Here is a 13,805-nt window from a genome sequence, read left to right as displayed (position 1 = left end):
CCAACTTCTTCACACCAAACATATTGGACTTCTCTCCCTCTCAACGCTTTTGCTGTGCTTTTAGGATCGAGTTTGTTTTTGAAGAGATCGGCTTCAGTCAGTGTAAAGTCCGTTCGAACAGCGTTTACAGTCTTACAGTGGGAATATCTAAGTAATTATGTACTTTACTACATGAGGAGATATTCCCAATGCAACATGATAAATGCTGTTTGAACGGGCTTTGCACTGACTGAAGTCGAGTTCATTTTTGGACTCTAGTTTCAAGGGTCAACAACATGTCACAGGCACCAGTTTTAGGGACCCGTGAAGCTATGTTAGAAGCTATGTTAGAGGTATGTATTTGGCTCTACATTTAACATAAAACAAGTGTTCTGCCCCAGTCTCTTTCTTAAGTACAAAATAGGGGTTTCGATCCATTCTTTTCTTCTTTTCTATAAATAAATATAGAACATTGCTTTTAAGAGAGAGAAAAAAAATTGGATTCCATGAAGTTGATCCTTACAGGTGGAGAAGATGATGGGTAACGTTGCTTTTCAGAGGGCGTTTGTATTCCAAAATGATAGAAATTTGATTTCATAATTTGGTTTGCTAATGATATTAAATTTAAAAGACGTTTCCTAATAATTGTAGAAGTTCTTGAATGGCGTTATGAGGGTTTATAGAAATTTTGGAACAGCAACGATTTTTCAGGTATGTCGTTCAACAAACTTGAGATTTTTCGCAATTTTTTTCATAATTTGGTCGGCTCTTAATTTGGTCGCAATATTATATTTTTTATAACTAGGGTGCCGAATGGTGAAATTTTATGAACCCTAATATGATACTGTGTTTGCTATTACTGTTAACAATGATAAATTATTAAATTTAATTAATAGTTGTTAATGAATATTAAATTCAATATAATTCAAAGTTAATTAATGGTAAATTATTAGTAGAAATTTTATGTTAATTTACTAATAATTAGTATAAAAAATTGCTAAAAATAACAGTTAATTCATAGAATATTTATTATAGCACCACCTTTTAAGTACAACTTTTGAAATTTAATTTTCAAGAAATTAATTATTAGAGTTAATTAAATATTTAGGAAATTAATTTTCTGGAAATTAAATATTCCAGAAACATAATCAGAATTAAATATTTTCTGAAAATAAATTTGTGAAAATTAAGTATTTCATTAAATTAAATATCACAATTAAACAATTTTCTGAAAACAATTAAATAAATACCTGAAAATATATTTCTGAAAACAATTTTCTGTTGAATTACTGTAATTATATAATCTGAAGAATAATTTAATAATTATTGTTATTCTAAACATTAAGTAATTTAATTATAATGTAAACAATTTAATGATAATTCTCTGAAATGAATATAATTTTGGTAAATTAATTTTCTGAAAAATCGTTTAATAAATTATTGTTATTCAACAGAGGGAGTTGCATGATAGACCAGAGAAGCAAAGAGTTGCGAATTACAAGACCGAAAACGAGTCTTTAGGGTTTTTAAGGAGGGTAAATTTGGTTAAAAAAACTTCACCTTTTATTCCGCTATTTGATTTTTGCAATTTGTTTCAAGACATATCTGATTTGTCGATCGATTAGCAAAACTTATATTATTATTAGTTTTTTTCTTTTTGTTGTAAAAATCCCAATTAACAATAGGTCTCCAATAATAATTGAATATGTCTCTTGTATTAATGTCATTGAGAACTAACAGCATGGGAAAATGACTAGAACTCCAAATTCCTCAGAAGAAAACTCCGCAGATTTATATGAGACGGAGGATCATTTTGTTGCTTGAAATATTTGGATGCAGCTCTCAAATCAACAATACTCTCATTGGATCAAATCAACAATCAATCGTCATTTGATGCAACCGGTTTCCACAAATATTTTAATTTCTTGATTTGGGTATTTCTCAGCTAAAATGTAATGAATGGGATTAAACATAATCAGCTGAAAAAAAAAAAGCTTGAGAAACCAACTCAAGCTAATTGAAAAAAAAAAAAACAAGAAATCAATCATTTTCAAAGATCGAGCCCTGGCTCTAAAACTGTTCATCTCAACTTCCATTTCTTAGAGTGTCAAGTCAAATGATGATTGGATATTTTATTGGGGATTTTGTTCATTGTAATTTTGATAGTTCTTGAGATGATGTCTAATGTGGGCGGATTTGGCCCCTTGGCCAAAGCGATGGAGTTCAACCTGGCGACTTGCCACCTCGTTCGCATCTTAGGGCAGCTTGCAGTACTTCGTTCAAGGCTGACCTGTGGCACCTTGTCATTAGGAGTGGCAACAAGTCAAGCTTTTCATGAGCTATTTGAGTTCGGCTCGTGAGGCTTACGAGCCGGCTCGAATATATATAATAAAATTATAAAAAATAATATATATAATAAAAATATTATAATTATTATTTTTTTAAATATCAAATAAAAAATATTTTTATATATAATTTTTTAATTTTATAAAATATTTTTTCTTAAAATCGAGCTCGAGCCGAACCGAGCTCAAGCTTATGAATTTTTTACTCGAGCCTTATAGAACAGTCTCAAGCTGAGCTTGAGCCTGATAGTATTCGGCTTGGCTCGAATCCACCCCTTCATCACCAGCCGAAGTAACCTTGATGTGAGGAGCGACCTCCTTTGAGGGCTTGCTGACCTGATTGAGGTCTAGGTGGCAACCTGCGAGATGTTCTCGCCGATCAATCCGGCATGCATATCTTGACACCCCTGGGTTTCTTGGAAGTTAGCCCCCGTACCGAATCTTCTAGAGGAAACCGAACAAGGCAGGAAGACTGGTCTACGTGCACAACTACCTCCGAGGACTTCAGGCCGGTTAGGTACGACCTCCCAGAATCTCGGACACGGTGTGTGAAGCCCACGCCAAGCAACTCCTATATATAGGCCTCACCTCCAACTTCACAAAAAGAAAGTACACGCAATTTACTAGCTCTCTTGCACTCAAGAATCACTAGCTCGCACAATCAATTACTAACATAGGCATCGGAGTGACCACGCCAGGTTAGCCACCCCAGGTCCTCTGACACTGATTCCTAGTAGGCCCATCTGAAGAGCAACACAACTCGGCACTCGAACAACCTTCTAATTCAGCCTAGTCAACTCGGCATCCAAGCCGCCTTTCAGCAGGAATTCTCCAATTCAATCTCTAAATCATTAGCCACCAGGAAATAGTCAAAACAACAGGGTTCTACTAAAATTCACCTCATCAATGTCTTTGTAGAGGTTCGTTCTTTTGAGGGGTAAGGATTTACATCCCCCTCCTAGATAGGTATGCTTTTTCTGTTATTAATAAATTTCATGGTGGCCGGTGGCCCGCCCCTGCATATTAAAATTTGGGACAAAAAAAAAAAATTAGAAAAATGTGTGGAGATATCTGCTGCACTAATATTCCGTAAGAGAATTCCACATTCTTCTTAGCCTTCTTCTTGGAGGATGCAATGGTAGCATGCAAGTTATTCTACTAATAAGAGAATAGAGGGTATTGTACCATGGCTGTGCCTCATTTCATTTGGTTCCATAACACACCATAGAGAAAATGCGTTCTTTTATGCTCCAGCAGTGTGTTTTGGGTTGAACTACAGTGGGTTTTGGAATTAAATATATCACAAAATTTGAACCACGCCAAAATCTTGTGTTTTAAAACCCACCAACACTCATAAAACAATGGCCATAGTTATCTAATGTGGTGCGTAGGAGTATAAATTCATTGAATTTGAACCGGATAAGAAGATTTCAATATCCAAATTCAATTCGATATCCAATGGATATTGAAAATCAATGTTTAAATTTGAATTCAATTAAATATTCAAATATTTGATTTAATTCGAATTCAATCGCGTTATTATTTTAGGTAATTATTAAATATATGGAATAAATATTTTATTTATACAAAGTATATAAATATATAAATTATTTAAATATTTTTATATATTATATATAAAGTTATTACAAGAAATATAAATGAAACATTCAACAAAAATAAAGGTAATTTCACCTGTGATCTAGTTAAGGGTTTTAAAACCGAACCAAACAATGAATCGGTCAGGGGTCCGGTTCTTGGGTCGAATGGATGGCCCATTTTGACAAAAAAATAAAAAATAAAAAAAAACGGCCAAACTGTTGGATGGTTCGAATGGTTCAATCACCCGGGTCAATGGTTTACTGACCAACTCAATGGTTTTTGGCGAAATAATGGTTCTGGGGTAAATCGGAACCGGTCACCTGACTGGTTTCTGGTTTTTCCGGTCCCACTATCCTGTTCGGTCCAGTTTTGAAAACAATGAATCTAATCCTAATTTTATCCAAATTAAATTCCTAACTAACAACCTTAATCTTAACCCAACATATATATCAAGAGTTGATATTAGCATGTTAGTTCCAAAAATATCTCAACGAGAACTTAATTAAACCAATAACCATATAGGCTGGAACACCAAAATTGGTGCTCATAACAAAAATTCAAATTCGGTTACATATTATCTTTCCTATACCAGCAAAAGACAACGGCATCTAGAACTTGATATAAAGAAAGATCCTGAATGTGTTCTCTCATCCACACATTCTTTCTTTCTTCTTCTTCTTCTTCAAGGTTGAAGCTTAGCCTGCCTATGGGAGAGAGAATGACGACTCGTGCAAATCATGCATTCATCCCTCACGACACTAATGCTTCGGTTAACAGACATGAATTTGTATGCTTCTACAATTTCCAAGCAATCTACTCCAAAAGCATATGGTTTGGAAATGATCCTCTAAAATTCTCCATACCCATCTTTATGTCTCAACTTGTCTTGTACATTCTCTTGTCTCGTTCCATTCAATTTATCCTCAGGCCTCTCAGGCAACCCAAGTTCGTTTGTAATGTCATTGTAAGTAAACTACTTTTATTTATTTATATATTGATCTTCTTCCTTGAAAATTACAATTAACTCATAATTATTTTAACTTTGTATTCTCTCTTTTAATTTCCTTTCTATTTGCATGATTGTAAAGGCTGGTATAATCTTGGGTCCCTCTGCCTTAGGGCATAGCCAATCTTTCATGGACACGATTTTTCCAAAGAGAGAAATGCTCGTTGTGAATGTATTGTCTACGCTAGCAGCAATCTACTTTGTGTTCTTGATTCCTGTGAAAATGAACAAAAATATGATACGATGGCCTCCCAAGAATGCCTTAAAAATTGGTATGACATGTTTTCTAGTTCCTTTTATAATCACTGCTTCCATTGGTTTCTACCTAAGTGGGGAGATTTCCCGCCCTGGGCAAAGATTTTTCTTTATCTTTATGGCTGCATGTTTGTCTATCACACCCTTGCCTGTTCTTGCTTACACCATAAGTGAGTACAATCTAGTCAATTCTGAGTTGGGGAGGCTTGCATTATCGTCTTCAGTGGTTAATGACATAATGGGATATTTCTTCATAGCAGTGTTCATTGTTGTAAATCAAACCACCACAAGGAACTCATTGCTTGCATTGATGTCCTTGATTGCTGTGGTGATTTTTGTTTTCTATATGTTACGGCCCGGCATATTGTGGATTAATAGGACAACATCAAATGGGAGAGCAATCGATCAGATTGTCATTGTGCTTGTATTGCTTGGAGTATTAATCTTTGCAACAATTGGAGATATCATAGGTGCAGCTGCTGTTGATTTGCCGCTTCTGCTAGGCTTGGCTATACCTGAAGGCTCACCCCTTGGCATAGCCCTTGCTGAAACCATTGATACCATGCTTGAGGACTTTCTTCTTCCTTTCTTCTACATTCGACTTGGGTTGAGTGTTGATGTTCACCAAATCAATGACACGAGAAAATTTCTAGTGCTTCAATCCCTTTTTATCACTGGATACATAGCCAAGTTGGTATCAACTATGATACCATCCTTTTTCTGTGGCTTCAACCTTAGACACGCATTGTCCCTTGGTCTTATGATGAATATCAGAGGCATAGTTGAGATGCTTATCTTCACAACTTGGAAAACAAATAGGGTACGTAATGATAAATGATAATAACTTCTTTACTCACTCAATATATATATATATATATATATATATATATATATATATATATATAATTAAGTTTTTAAACAATAATTAATCCCTAGCTACTATATATATACGTGCAGTTGATAGATGACCAAAGCATGGCTATTGTAACACTATCAACCGTTTTCATTACAGCCATCGCAGCACCCTTGTCAACAATTTTTTGTAAGCAGTCTTCCAACTATTTTGCAGCAGCAAAGACAAGGGGAACAATACAAAATGCCAGAATGGATTCAGAATTTAGGGTGCTCCCATGCATTCATAGTGATGAAGATGTTCATGCCATCATCAGCCTCCTTGAGGCTTCCCACCCAACCAATGACAACCCTATAAGTGCTTATGTCCTCCACCTGGTCGAGTTGGTCGGCCGACTTGTTCCTGTGGTACACCATACAGATATATACAAGCAGGCATCAAATGACAACCATTTAGATCATGTCGTCGTTGCCTTCAAAAACTACTCAAACAACTCAAATGGGCGTTTCTTCTTCCAACCTTGCACCGTGATTGCCCCTTACAAGAGCATGCATGAGGACATTTGTAGACTAGCGCTCGAGAAAATGGTTGCTCTCATTATCATTCCTTTCCAAAAGAAACACTCTCTCACCAATCGATGGGTGTTTAAAAGCTCCTTGAGCAAACTTAATCGAAACGTACTAACTAATGCACCTTGCTCAGTGGGGATCCTTGTACACCGTGGCAACCATGGTTTCACAATGTGTGACTTCTTCTCTTATAGTATTCTTCTAATATTTTTAGGCGGAGCAGATGATCGTGAGGCATTGGCCTACTGCACTCGAATGTCAACACACCCTGGCGTGAGTGTCACTTTGGTAAGGTTTTTGCTATGGGAAAAGAACCGAGACAAGAACAATGAGACTGAGAGGCGAATGGATGACTTAGTTGTGAATGAATTCAAACTCAACAATATTAGAAATGGACATGTTATGTACAATGAAAAAGTGGTAGAGGAAATGGAGCAGGTGTTTTGTGGAATTCGATCTCTACAATACAATAATCACAACCTTGTGATGGTGGGGCGACGACATAGCACAAATTTGATGAACGACATAACTATGGAGGATTGGTTTGAGAATCCTGAGCTTGGGGTGATTGGCCATATGCTTGAGTCATCAGATTATGCAGCTACTGTGCCATCTATCTTGGTAGTGCAACGGTGTATGTTACGATAGATGGAAATCGTTTTAATTGGCAAATTGGAAGTTCACCTTTTGTGCATAAAAGTTGTTAGACAGTATGTATGCATGCCCTCAACTCCAAAACTGATGTATTGTACATATTGTATTTACAATAGTGGATAGATTTGGGGAGTCTATCTTCCCAAGGTAGTGGAGTAATGGGTCTCAGCTGCTATGGTTGTGAACTAAAGTGTGAGGATGAGGGTTTATGAGAAACATTGAATTGGACCAAACCCAACATGTTCCTAGACTTTTTGAAAGGTGGACCAATTGAGTCTTGATTTTAAATCCTACATTTGATACTGATGTTAGATTGACTATAAAATTTGTTTATCTTTGATATGCTAACTAGTGAGATTCTTCTATGGTTAAATACCAAGGTATGTTGGGATATTTAAGGATGACATGCCAACTGGTAATCAATGTGTTAGGATATGCTATTATGGTAAGCTGTAAATATCTATACTTTTTAGAACTTCCTCTTTGTATTCTTGAATCTACTAATAGTAGGGTTATCTAAATCCTCAATGAAGGATTAATTGATGTTGGAAGTTGGACAGCATGTCATAAAGATAAATAGGAAAAGTCTTTCCCCTAATGTGGTGTTAAGTATTATTAGCAGAGAGATTAATTATAAGTGAAAGATTGTAATGTATTGACTTAATTATCACATAATGGGATCAATCAATACAATTAGGCCTTTACGATGGTAAATGTTGGGGTAGTACACTACCTGGTTGGGTTGCCACCTCGTATATGACATGGCATAGCTTGTGGTGTCAACCTAGCCACATCATGAAATTGGATCAGCATCAGGAGTAGAGTGGTAATCGTTGAACCACCAAAGAACCCTGAATGATGAGGGATACGCGGCCAAAGGGCAGGGCCTCGACAACTAGCCACGATGAAGGAATTAGAACTACCTTATAACCTTGAACAGTAGGCACCTCGGCCTGTGCAATGTGTCCTGATAAGCAAGGACCGTAATGACATTCCTCTTAGGTATTTAAATGCACTCCCCTTGAGGTATCTACTCTTAAACTCTTTCTCAACTCTATCTCTCTCGTTCTTTAGCACAACTCCATTAAGACCAGTTCATCCTCAATACTTTGGCCTAGTCAACCTCATCCATCCTTCACTGACTTGAGGGACAGAGTGCCTCTCCCTAGGAAACCTCCTCGGGGCCTTTGACCTTGTTTTCTCACAATTCGTGTTTGGTGTACCACCTCGTCCTACTCACATAGGCGCTGCGTTAACTTCACCTATCCGTAGCACTTCCAACTCAATTCATCCAATTCAATGAGACACTTTCTACTGCTTGTCCACCTCAATGTAGAAAACATCCCTAAGTTTCAAGTGTTTTAAGTTCTTAGATGCTTAATGAGCCTAGTTACTTAAGCTCGTAATAACTATGGTTGAATTATCCTATTAAGCTAATTAAAAGATTAAGTAACTAGCCCCACTAGCTTATGTAAAACATGTGACATGTTGATTCTCTCATTAAGTTGTGGTCTCATTCCATACAAAATGTCCTAATTAAAAGGTGTAATTTCCAGAATTTATAAGGTGCAAATGGTCAATTAAAAGTCTTACATAAAAATCCTAGTCAAACTATCAAGTAGATAGTTTAGTATGATTCCGATTTGACTAGAAAGACTAGCTAGAAAGTTTCTAATTTTTGGGCTGGATTAGGATAGTAAGATTCTCTCCAACATAATCCTATGCATGATTTTTAAAATTGACTCGGTGACTGAATCGTTCAAGGGTCCGGTTACTGGTTCGACTGCTCAAACCGAATGCTCGGTCCATTCTGACAAGAAAATAAAAAAAATCAAAAAAATAATAAAAAAAATAAAAAGTGGTCAAAACTGTTCAAACAATTTGAATGGTTAACCATGCAGTTCAGCGGTTCGTTGACCAAAATCAACAGTTTTGGGGGGAAATCTAGTTTTTGGGGAAAACAAAACCGATCACCTAACCTATTCCTGGTTTTTTGGTCTGACCATCCGGTCTAGCCTGGTTTTGAAAACCATGATCCTATGTTAGGAATCATAGATAGACAAGGGGAGAGGACTCTTGCATCCTTCCATAGCCTATAAATAGGTACAATATGGGGATATTGAATTGTGTTAGTTCTCTCCTACATTGTTGAATTCAACTAGTCGTGTAAGACCAATCTTTCGAGGGTTTTGGACTCTATTCATCAATTGATCCATTAACCAACATATCTACCATTAATCTAGACTTATTATGGGTGAAAATTATCACCCAAATTGATGACAAAGGTTAGACCTTTCTCTTGGAAATTCGATTCTAAGACTACAGAATCATAGTTGCACCATTTTCAGGTAGTTGCAATGCTTTGGGAAGATCAAAGCTTGGGTGTGAGAAACACTATGGTTTATGCATTTATGGACATCATAATCAGGTATTATACTCATTCTTGATTTAAAGATTTGATCTTTCTTCATCCAAAAATCCCAAATGATCCAAGGAGATAAACTAGTTTTCTCACTATGTGATGGGTTTCTATAGATTTTTGGTTTTCATCCTTTCTAATTACTGAATTTTTTTCACATAATGATCACTATATGAATGTCGTTTATTACTTCTATATTTATGTCTAACTTCTTCATTAATTAGTTAATTATTCCTATATTTAAGGCAAATTTAAATTTAAATTTGAATTTTAGCGATAATTACAATTCTCTCATTAATTCTATTAATTAATGTTTCTATCTCTCATTAATTTCGTTTCATTAAACTACAAATATATAACAATAGCAAGACTTGAACCCTAGTCATTTGATTTTAATGCCCATAATTTTGCCACTAAACCACTCTGATTTGTTTGTTATAGTTATATGCATTTTTTTTAAGTCACATTTTTCTTTTTCTAGTGGTGCTTATTAATAAATGCTGAAATTAATTATTAAAATTTATATACTAATAAATATTAATATAATTGTATTGGTTATTTGAAAATGGATGTATATACATTCACATTTTAATTATTCCATTATTTTTCAGCAGTTACTAATTATATCTCAACTGATTATGATTCGACTGGAATCCACCATTGCTCTGGGTGTTGTTGGCTTGGATGCTGGAAATCTCATGAGAGAAGCTCTGCATCGGCATCTTCACATTTCACCATGCGCTTCCCGAATGAGAAATCAGCTTGCTTGGTGGGTTGAAAATTCCACTCTTGTTCAAGTCCTTCCGAGTTTTCGTCCTGTCCAAGTTGGAACGAAATAAATTAATAAGAAAATTTGAGGAGCAATCTATTTTATTTATAAAAACGATTAAGAACTCAAAAAGAAAATGATAAGAGGGATTCCCTCTGATCAGGAGAGGGAAATGAAATAAACATAGACAAGATAAAACAACACAGCACGCGAAGATGGAAATTAATATACCTTAGAAATCGTAGTGATAGAAGACTCAAACATGGATACCGAGCCCATAGCGGGCCTTGTTTGGGGTTGGAAAGAGAAATCCGACAAGTTTTTCTCTTCCTTCTTGACACCTTGCTGGTAGTTAACAGAACTGTTCTTCCAATTGAACGCTTGAGAGGGAAGCGTCCCGGTCGTAGGAGACTGCAAAAGCTGCTGATACACACCAAAAAAGAAATGCACTTGAAGTCAGAATTCTCTAAATAAATCAATTAATCAATCCAACACAGAGAAACAAGATTAACTGAGTTACCCAACACAGACAACAACACATGGAGAATTTAATTAATTAAAGAACAACAAATGGATTTCGAGTTTATTGATTCTAAGAAGACAAGAACAGAAAACGTAGAAAAAGGAAAGAACGTTGATACAGATTAGTCGTACAAAAGAGAGGGGGGAGAGAGAAGCGCGCAGTATTCATGGAAACTTGGAAATTAAGCAAGAGAGATGAAGCAGAGACCTACATTAGAAGCGGAGAGGAGGACGGGTGAATCCAAGAGGTCGGTGGGGCTCAAGCCAGGTGGAATAGCGAAGTAAGAAGGAGAGACAGGAGGAGGAGAGATGGGCAGTGAAGGAGGAGGAATCGACTTGAACTCTGGAACACTGGCTCCAGTTCTATCGGCGAAATGATCAGAAAGCCCTTTATCGTCGTCACCGGCGAGAAGGTCGGAGAAAGAAGAAGTCATGAATTGGTTAGAGAATGAGAAGGGTCACTACAAGAAAAACCGGCTAACCCGGCAGTTTTGGGTCGGCGGTTTTAAAAAACTGCCGGCCTAGATGTATCCAAGATGGCGGTTTAAACAACACTATCTACCTTGACTGAAATTAAGCAACAAGTCAATTATACTGGCAGTTTTATAAATTAAACCGGTCATTAACCAATACCGAACCGGCCGGTCCAAAAAACAAATTGAAGTGGCACCGCTAATATCGTCTTCGTGTAGTTTTCTTCTTTTTGCTAATGCAGAGTTCCCGCGTTTTCTTCTCTTCAATGTGGAGTATCCTTCTTTGAGTTCTTTCCGAGTTCGTCTCTCCCTTTCCTTCTTCAACATGGAGTATCTCTTTCCTTATTGAGTTTGCGTCTCCCTTTAGAGGTCTTTGACTAGGAGTATCCGTTCTTTCCGAGTTCGTCTCTCCCCTTCTTCTTCTATTTGGATACAAGCACAAAGTTTGAGTTTCCCTAAATCCAAAGGTTTAAGGTATTGATTCTTTTGAGAATAAATAGTCCAGGTGTTGATCGAAGACAGGCAAGAAAGGGGTTTAGCATCGTCCTCATTTTTCTCTTCAATGTGGAGTATCCTTCTTTGAGTTCAGTAAACCAGAAAAAAAAAAAAGGGAATAATAGGCCATAATTTAATGGGCATAGCAGAGTTGGGCCAGAGCTTGGATATCAGTAGCGACTAGAGCTTCAGCCCCTTGAGGTTGTCATAAACCCAACCAAGCTGGGAAAAGCTCAGCTTCTTGATAACCATAGCATTAGGGGAATTGATCCTTGACCCTCCCACTAGTTGTTTAAACCAACACTTTGCTGCCAGGTCTTTGTGAATCCATCTAGTTAATATTTAATAGTTGTATCTACCTCAGGTAGAAACCAGATCCAGTCAAGAACCTGCACAATCAAGCAATTATCTGCTTTTGGATTAACCTACTACACCAACAAACAAAATTATAAGGTTCTGCTTGGTTAGATGGCTTTTCATAAGTTTTTTTTTGCTATCCAGGCTACAATTGAACAAGTAAACAAGGGGCATATCAAGAGGAATTCCTTCAACTGGATCTATTGGAATTTCAATTGGAGTTGCAGCAATACAACCAGGAATTGTTATATATGGATCCCTGACCAATATCCAAATCCACAAAAGTAGGTTTCCAACCCTGTTTAGCTGCCCAGCTAAGAAGCATTGCTGACAATGTACTCTTTCCAGAATCTGTAGGTCCTAACACACCTTGGGACCCTGTGCCACTAAATGTATCTTAACTTTGAGATCCAAAAACCAAATACAAAGAGGAAAATATAGCTGACTTAGATGAATAAAAACATAATATGGGAACAAAATTCAGTAGAGTTTCATAGCAAAAGGATGGAGATAGTTCTACAGAAAAAGGATGGAGATGACCCAGAAATTTAAATATGTCAGCTTAGGTAATAGCTCAGAAGGGCTCCACCTATGTTGCATTACCCTCTCCACATGTGGGATGTACCCCAATAGGCTCATGCCACATGCCTAAAGAGGCATAGCAAAAAATTTAGATGAACCATTTACAAAATTCTTAATATGTACAACTGTCATATCAATACATGTCAATATATGTCTCAACTGTGAAACTAAGTATGGTGTGGCCAAGCATCTAGGTCTGATTTGGTTTGAAACTTGTCTGAGTATTTGATTAACAGTCAGGAGTTAATATGACAACAATACAACCAGTGCCCTAAAATCTAACACAACTTAATATTAATGAATAAATTAAAAAATGAGTTTGAAATTGCATATTGTGAACATATATGGCAATAGCTTCTGCTATACCTGCACTTATGCCTCTTTAGTAAACATACAAAAGTCAAACTGACCTTGCTAATTGATGCATGTCAATTTTATGTGGATTGTAGCATAGATATATAAACATTAGTGGATTAGATTGAACCAAATTGGATTGGGGCTGATCCACCAAAAACGTGATAGGTTTGAGTGACCGTTCACCAAAATAAAAAGCATCAATAAACATAAAAGAACATGATAGGTTTGAGTGACTGTTCACCAAAATAAAAAGCATCAAAAAACACAAAAGAAAGAAATGAAATAAATAATAGAAAGAAAAAAAATGTCTGAATGAAATGCTGGTGAAAATCTAAAATGTCAACTCCAGGTAATTTATTCCCTTATTTGGAACATTGTTTTTCTATATTTCTTTGTTAAGGAAATTTTCATTTACTGTTGCTGATACAAGTATGATTGAACACCTGGATATAGTAGCCTCCAGTGAGGAGAAACAACATTAGGACCAAAGAGGCAATCATCCCAGCTCTTTTGATGCTTAAAACAGCATCACCAAAGAGTTCCCCTGCTAAGAAGGCCAGAAATTCAAGCC

General features: G+C 36.4%; 1 protein-coding gene and 2 long non-coding RNA genes across 3 annotated transcripts; 2 read left to right on the top strand and 1 right to left on the bottom strand.

Moving 5' to 3' along the window:
- The first annotated feature begins 629 nt into the window (after positions 1-629).
- On the top strand, positions 630-1,778 carry LOC148873461 (uncharacterized). The gene is made up of 2 exons (XR_016105949.1): positions 630-690; positions 1,434-1,778. It is a non-coding gene; the product is annotated as an uncharacterized LOC148873461 (long non-coding RNA).
- Positions 1,779-4,578: 2,800 nt separating this feature from the next.
- On the top strand, positions 4,579-7,627 carry LOC148873460 (cation/H(+) antiporter 15-like). Its single transcript, XM_088966964.1, has 3 exons — positions 4,579-4,887; positions 5,012-6,004; positions 6,142-7,627. The coding sequence occupies exons 1-3, from the start codon at positions 4,630-4,632 to the stop codon at positions 7,252-7,254; spliced, it is 2,364 nt and encodes a 787-aa protein (XP_088823090.1). The 5' UTR covers positions 4,579-4,629; the 3' UTR covers positions 7,255-7,627.
- A 2,688-nt stretch (positions 7,628-10,315) lies between these two features.
- Positions 10,316-11,278, bottom strand: LOC148873459 (uncharacterized). The gene is made up of 3 exons (XR_016103289.1): positions 11,179-11,278; positions 10,680-10,868; positions 10,316-10,495 (listed from the first exon to the last, which is right to left on the bottom strand). It is a non-coding gene; the product is annotated as an uncharacterized LOC148873459 (long non-coding RNA).
- Between the last annotated feature and the right edge of the window lie 2,527 nt (positions 11,279-13,805).

Source organism: Nelumbo lutea, chromosome 1 (assembly GCF_056320005.1).
Source record: "Nelumbo lutea isolate HS-2025 chromosome 1, American lotus-T2T, whole genome shotgun sequence".
Lineage (NCBI taxonomy): Eukaryota > Viridiplantae > Streptophyta > Magnoliopsida > Proteales > Nelumbonaceae > Nelumbo > Nelumbo lutea.
Note: the sequence above shows the minus strand (reverse complement) of the source record. Positions and strands in the feature narration are given on the sequence as shown.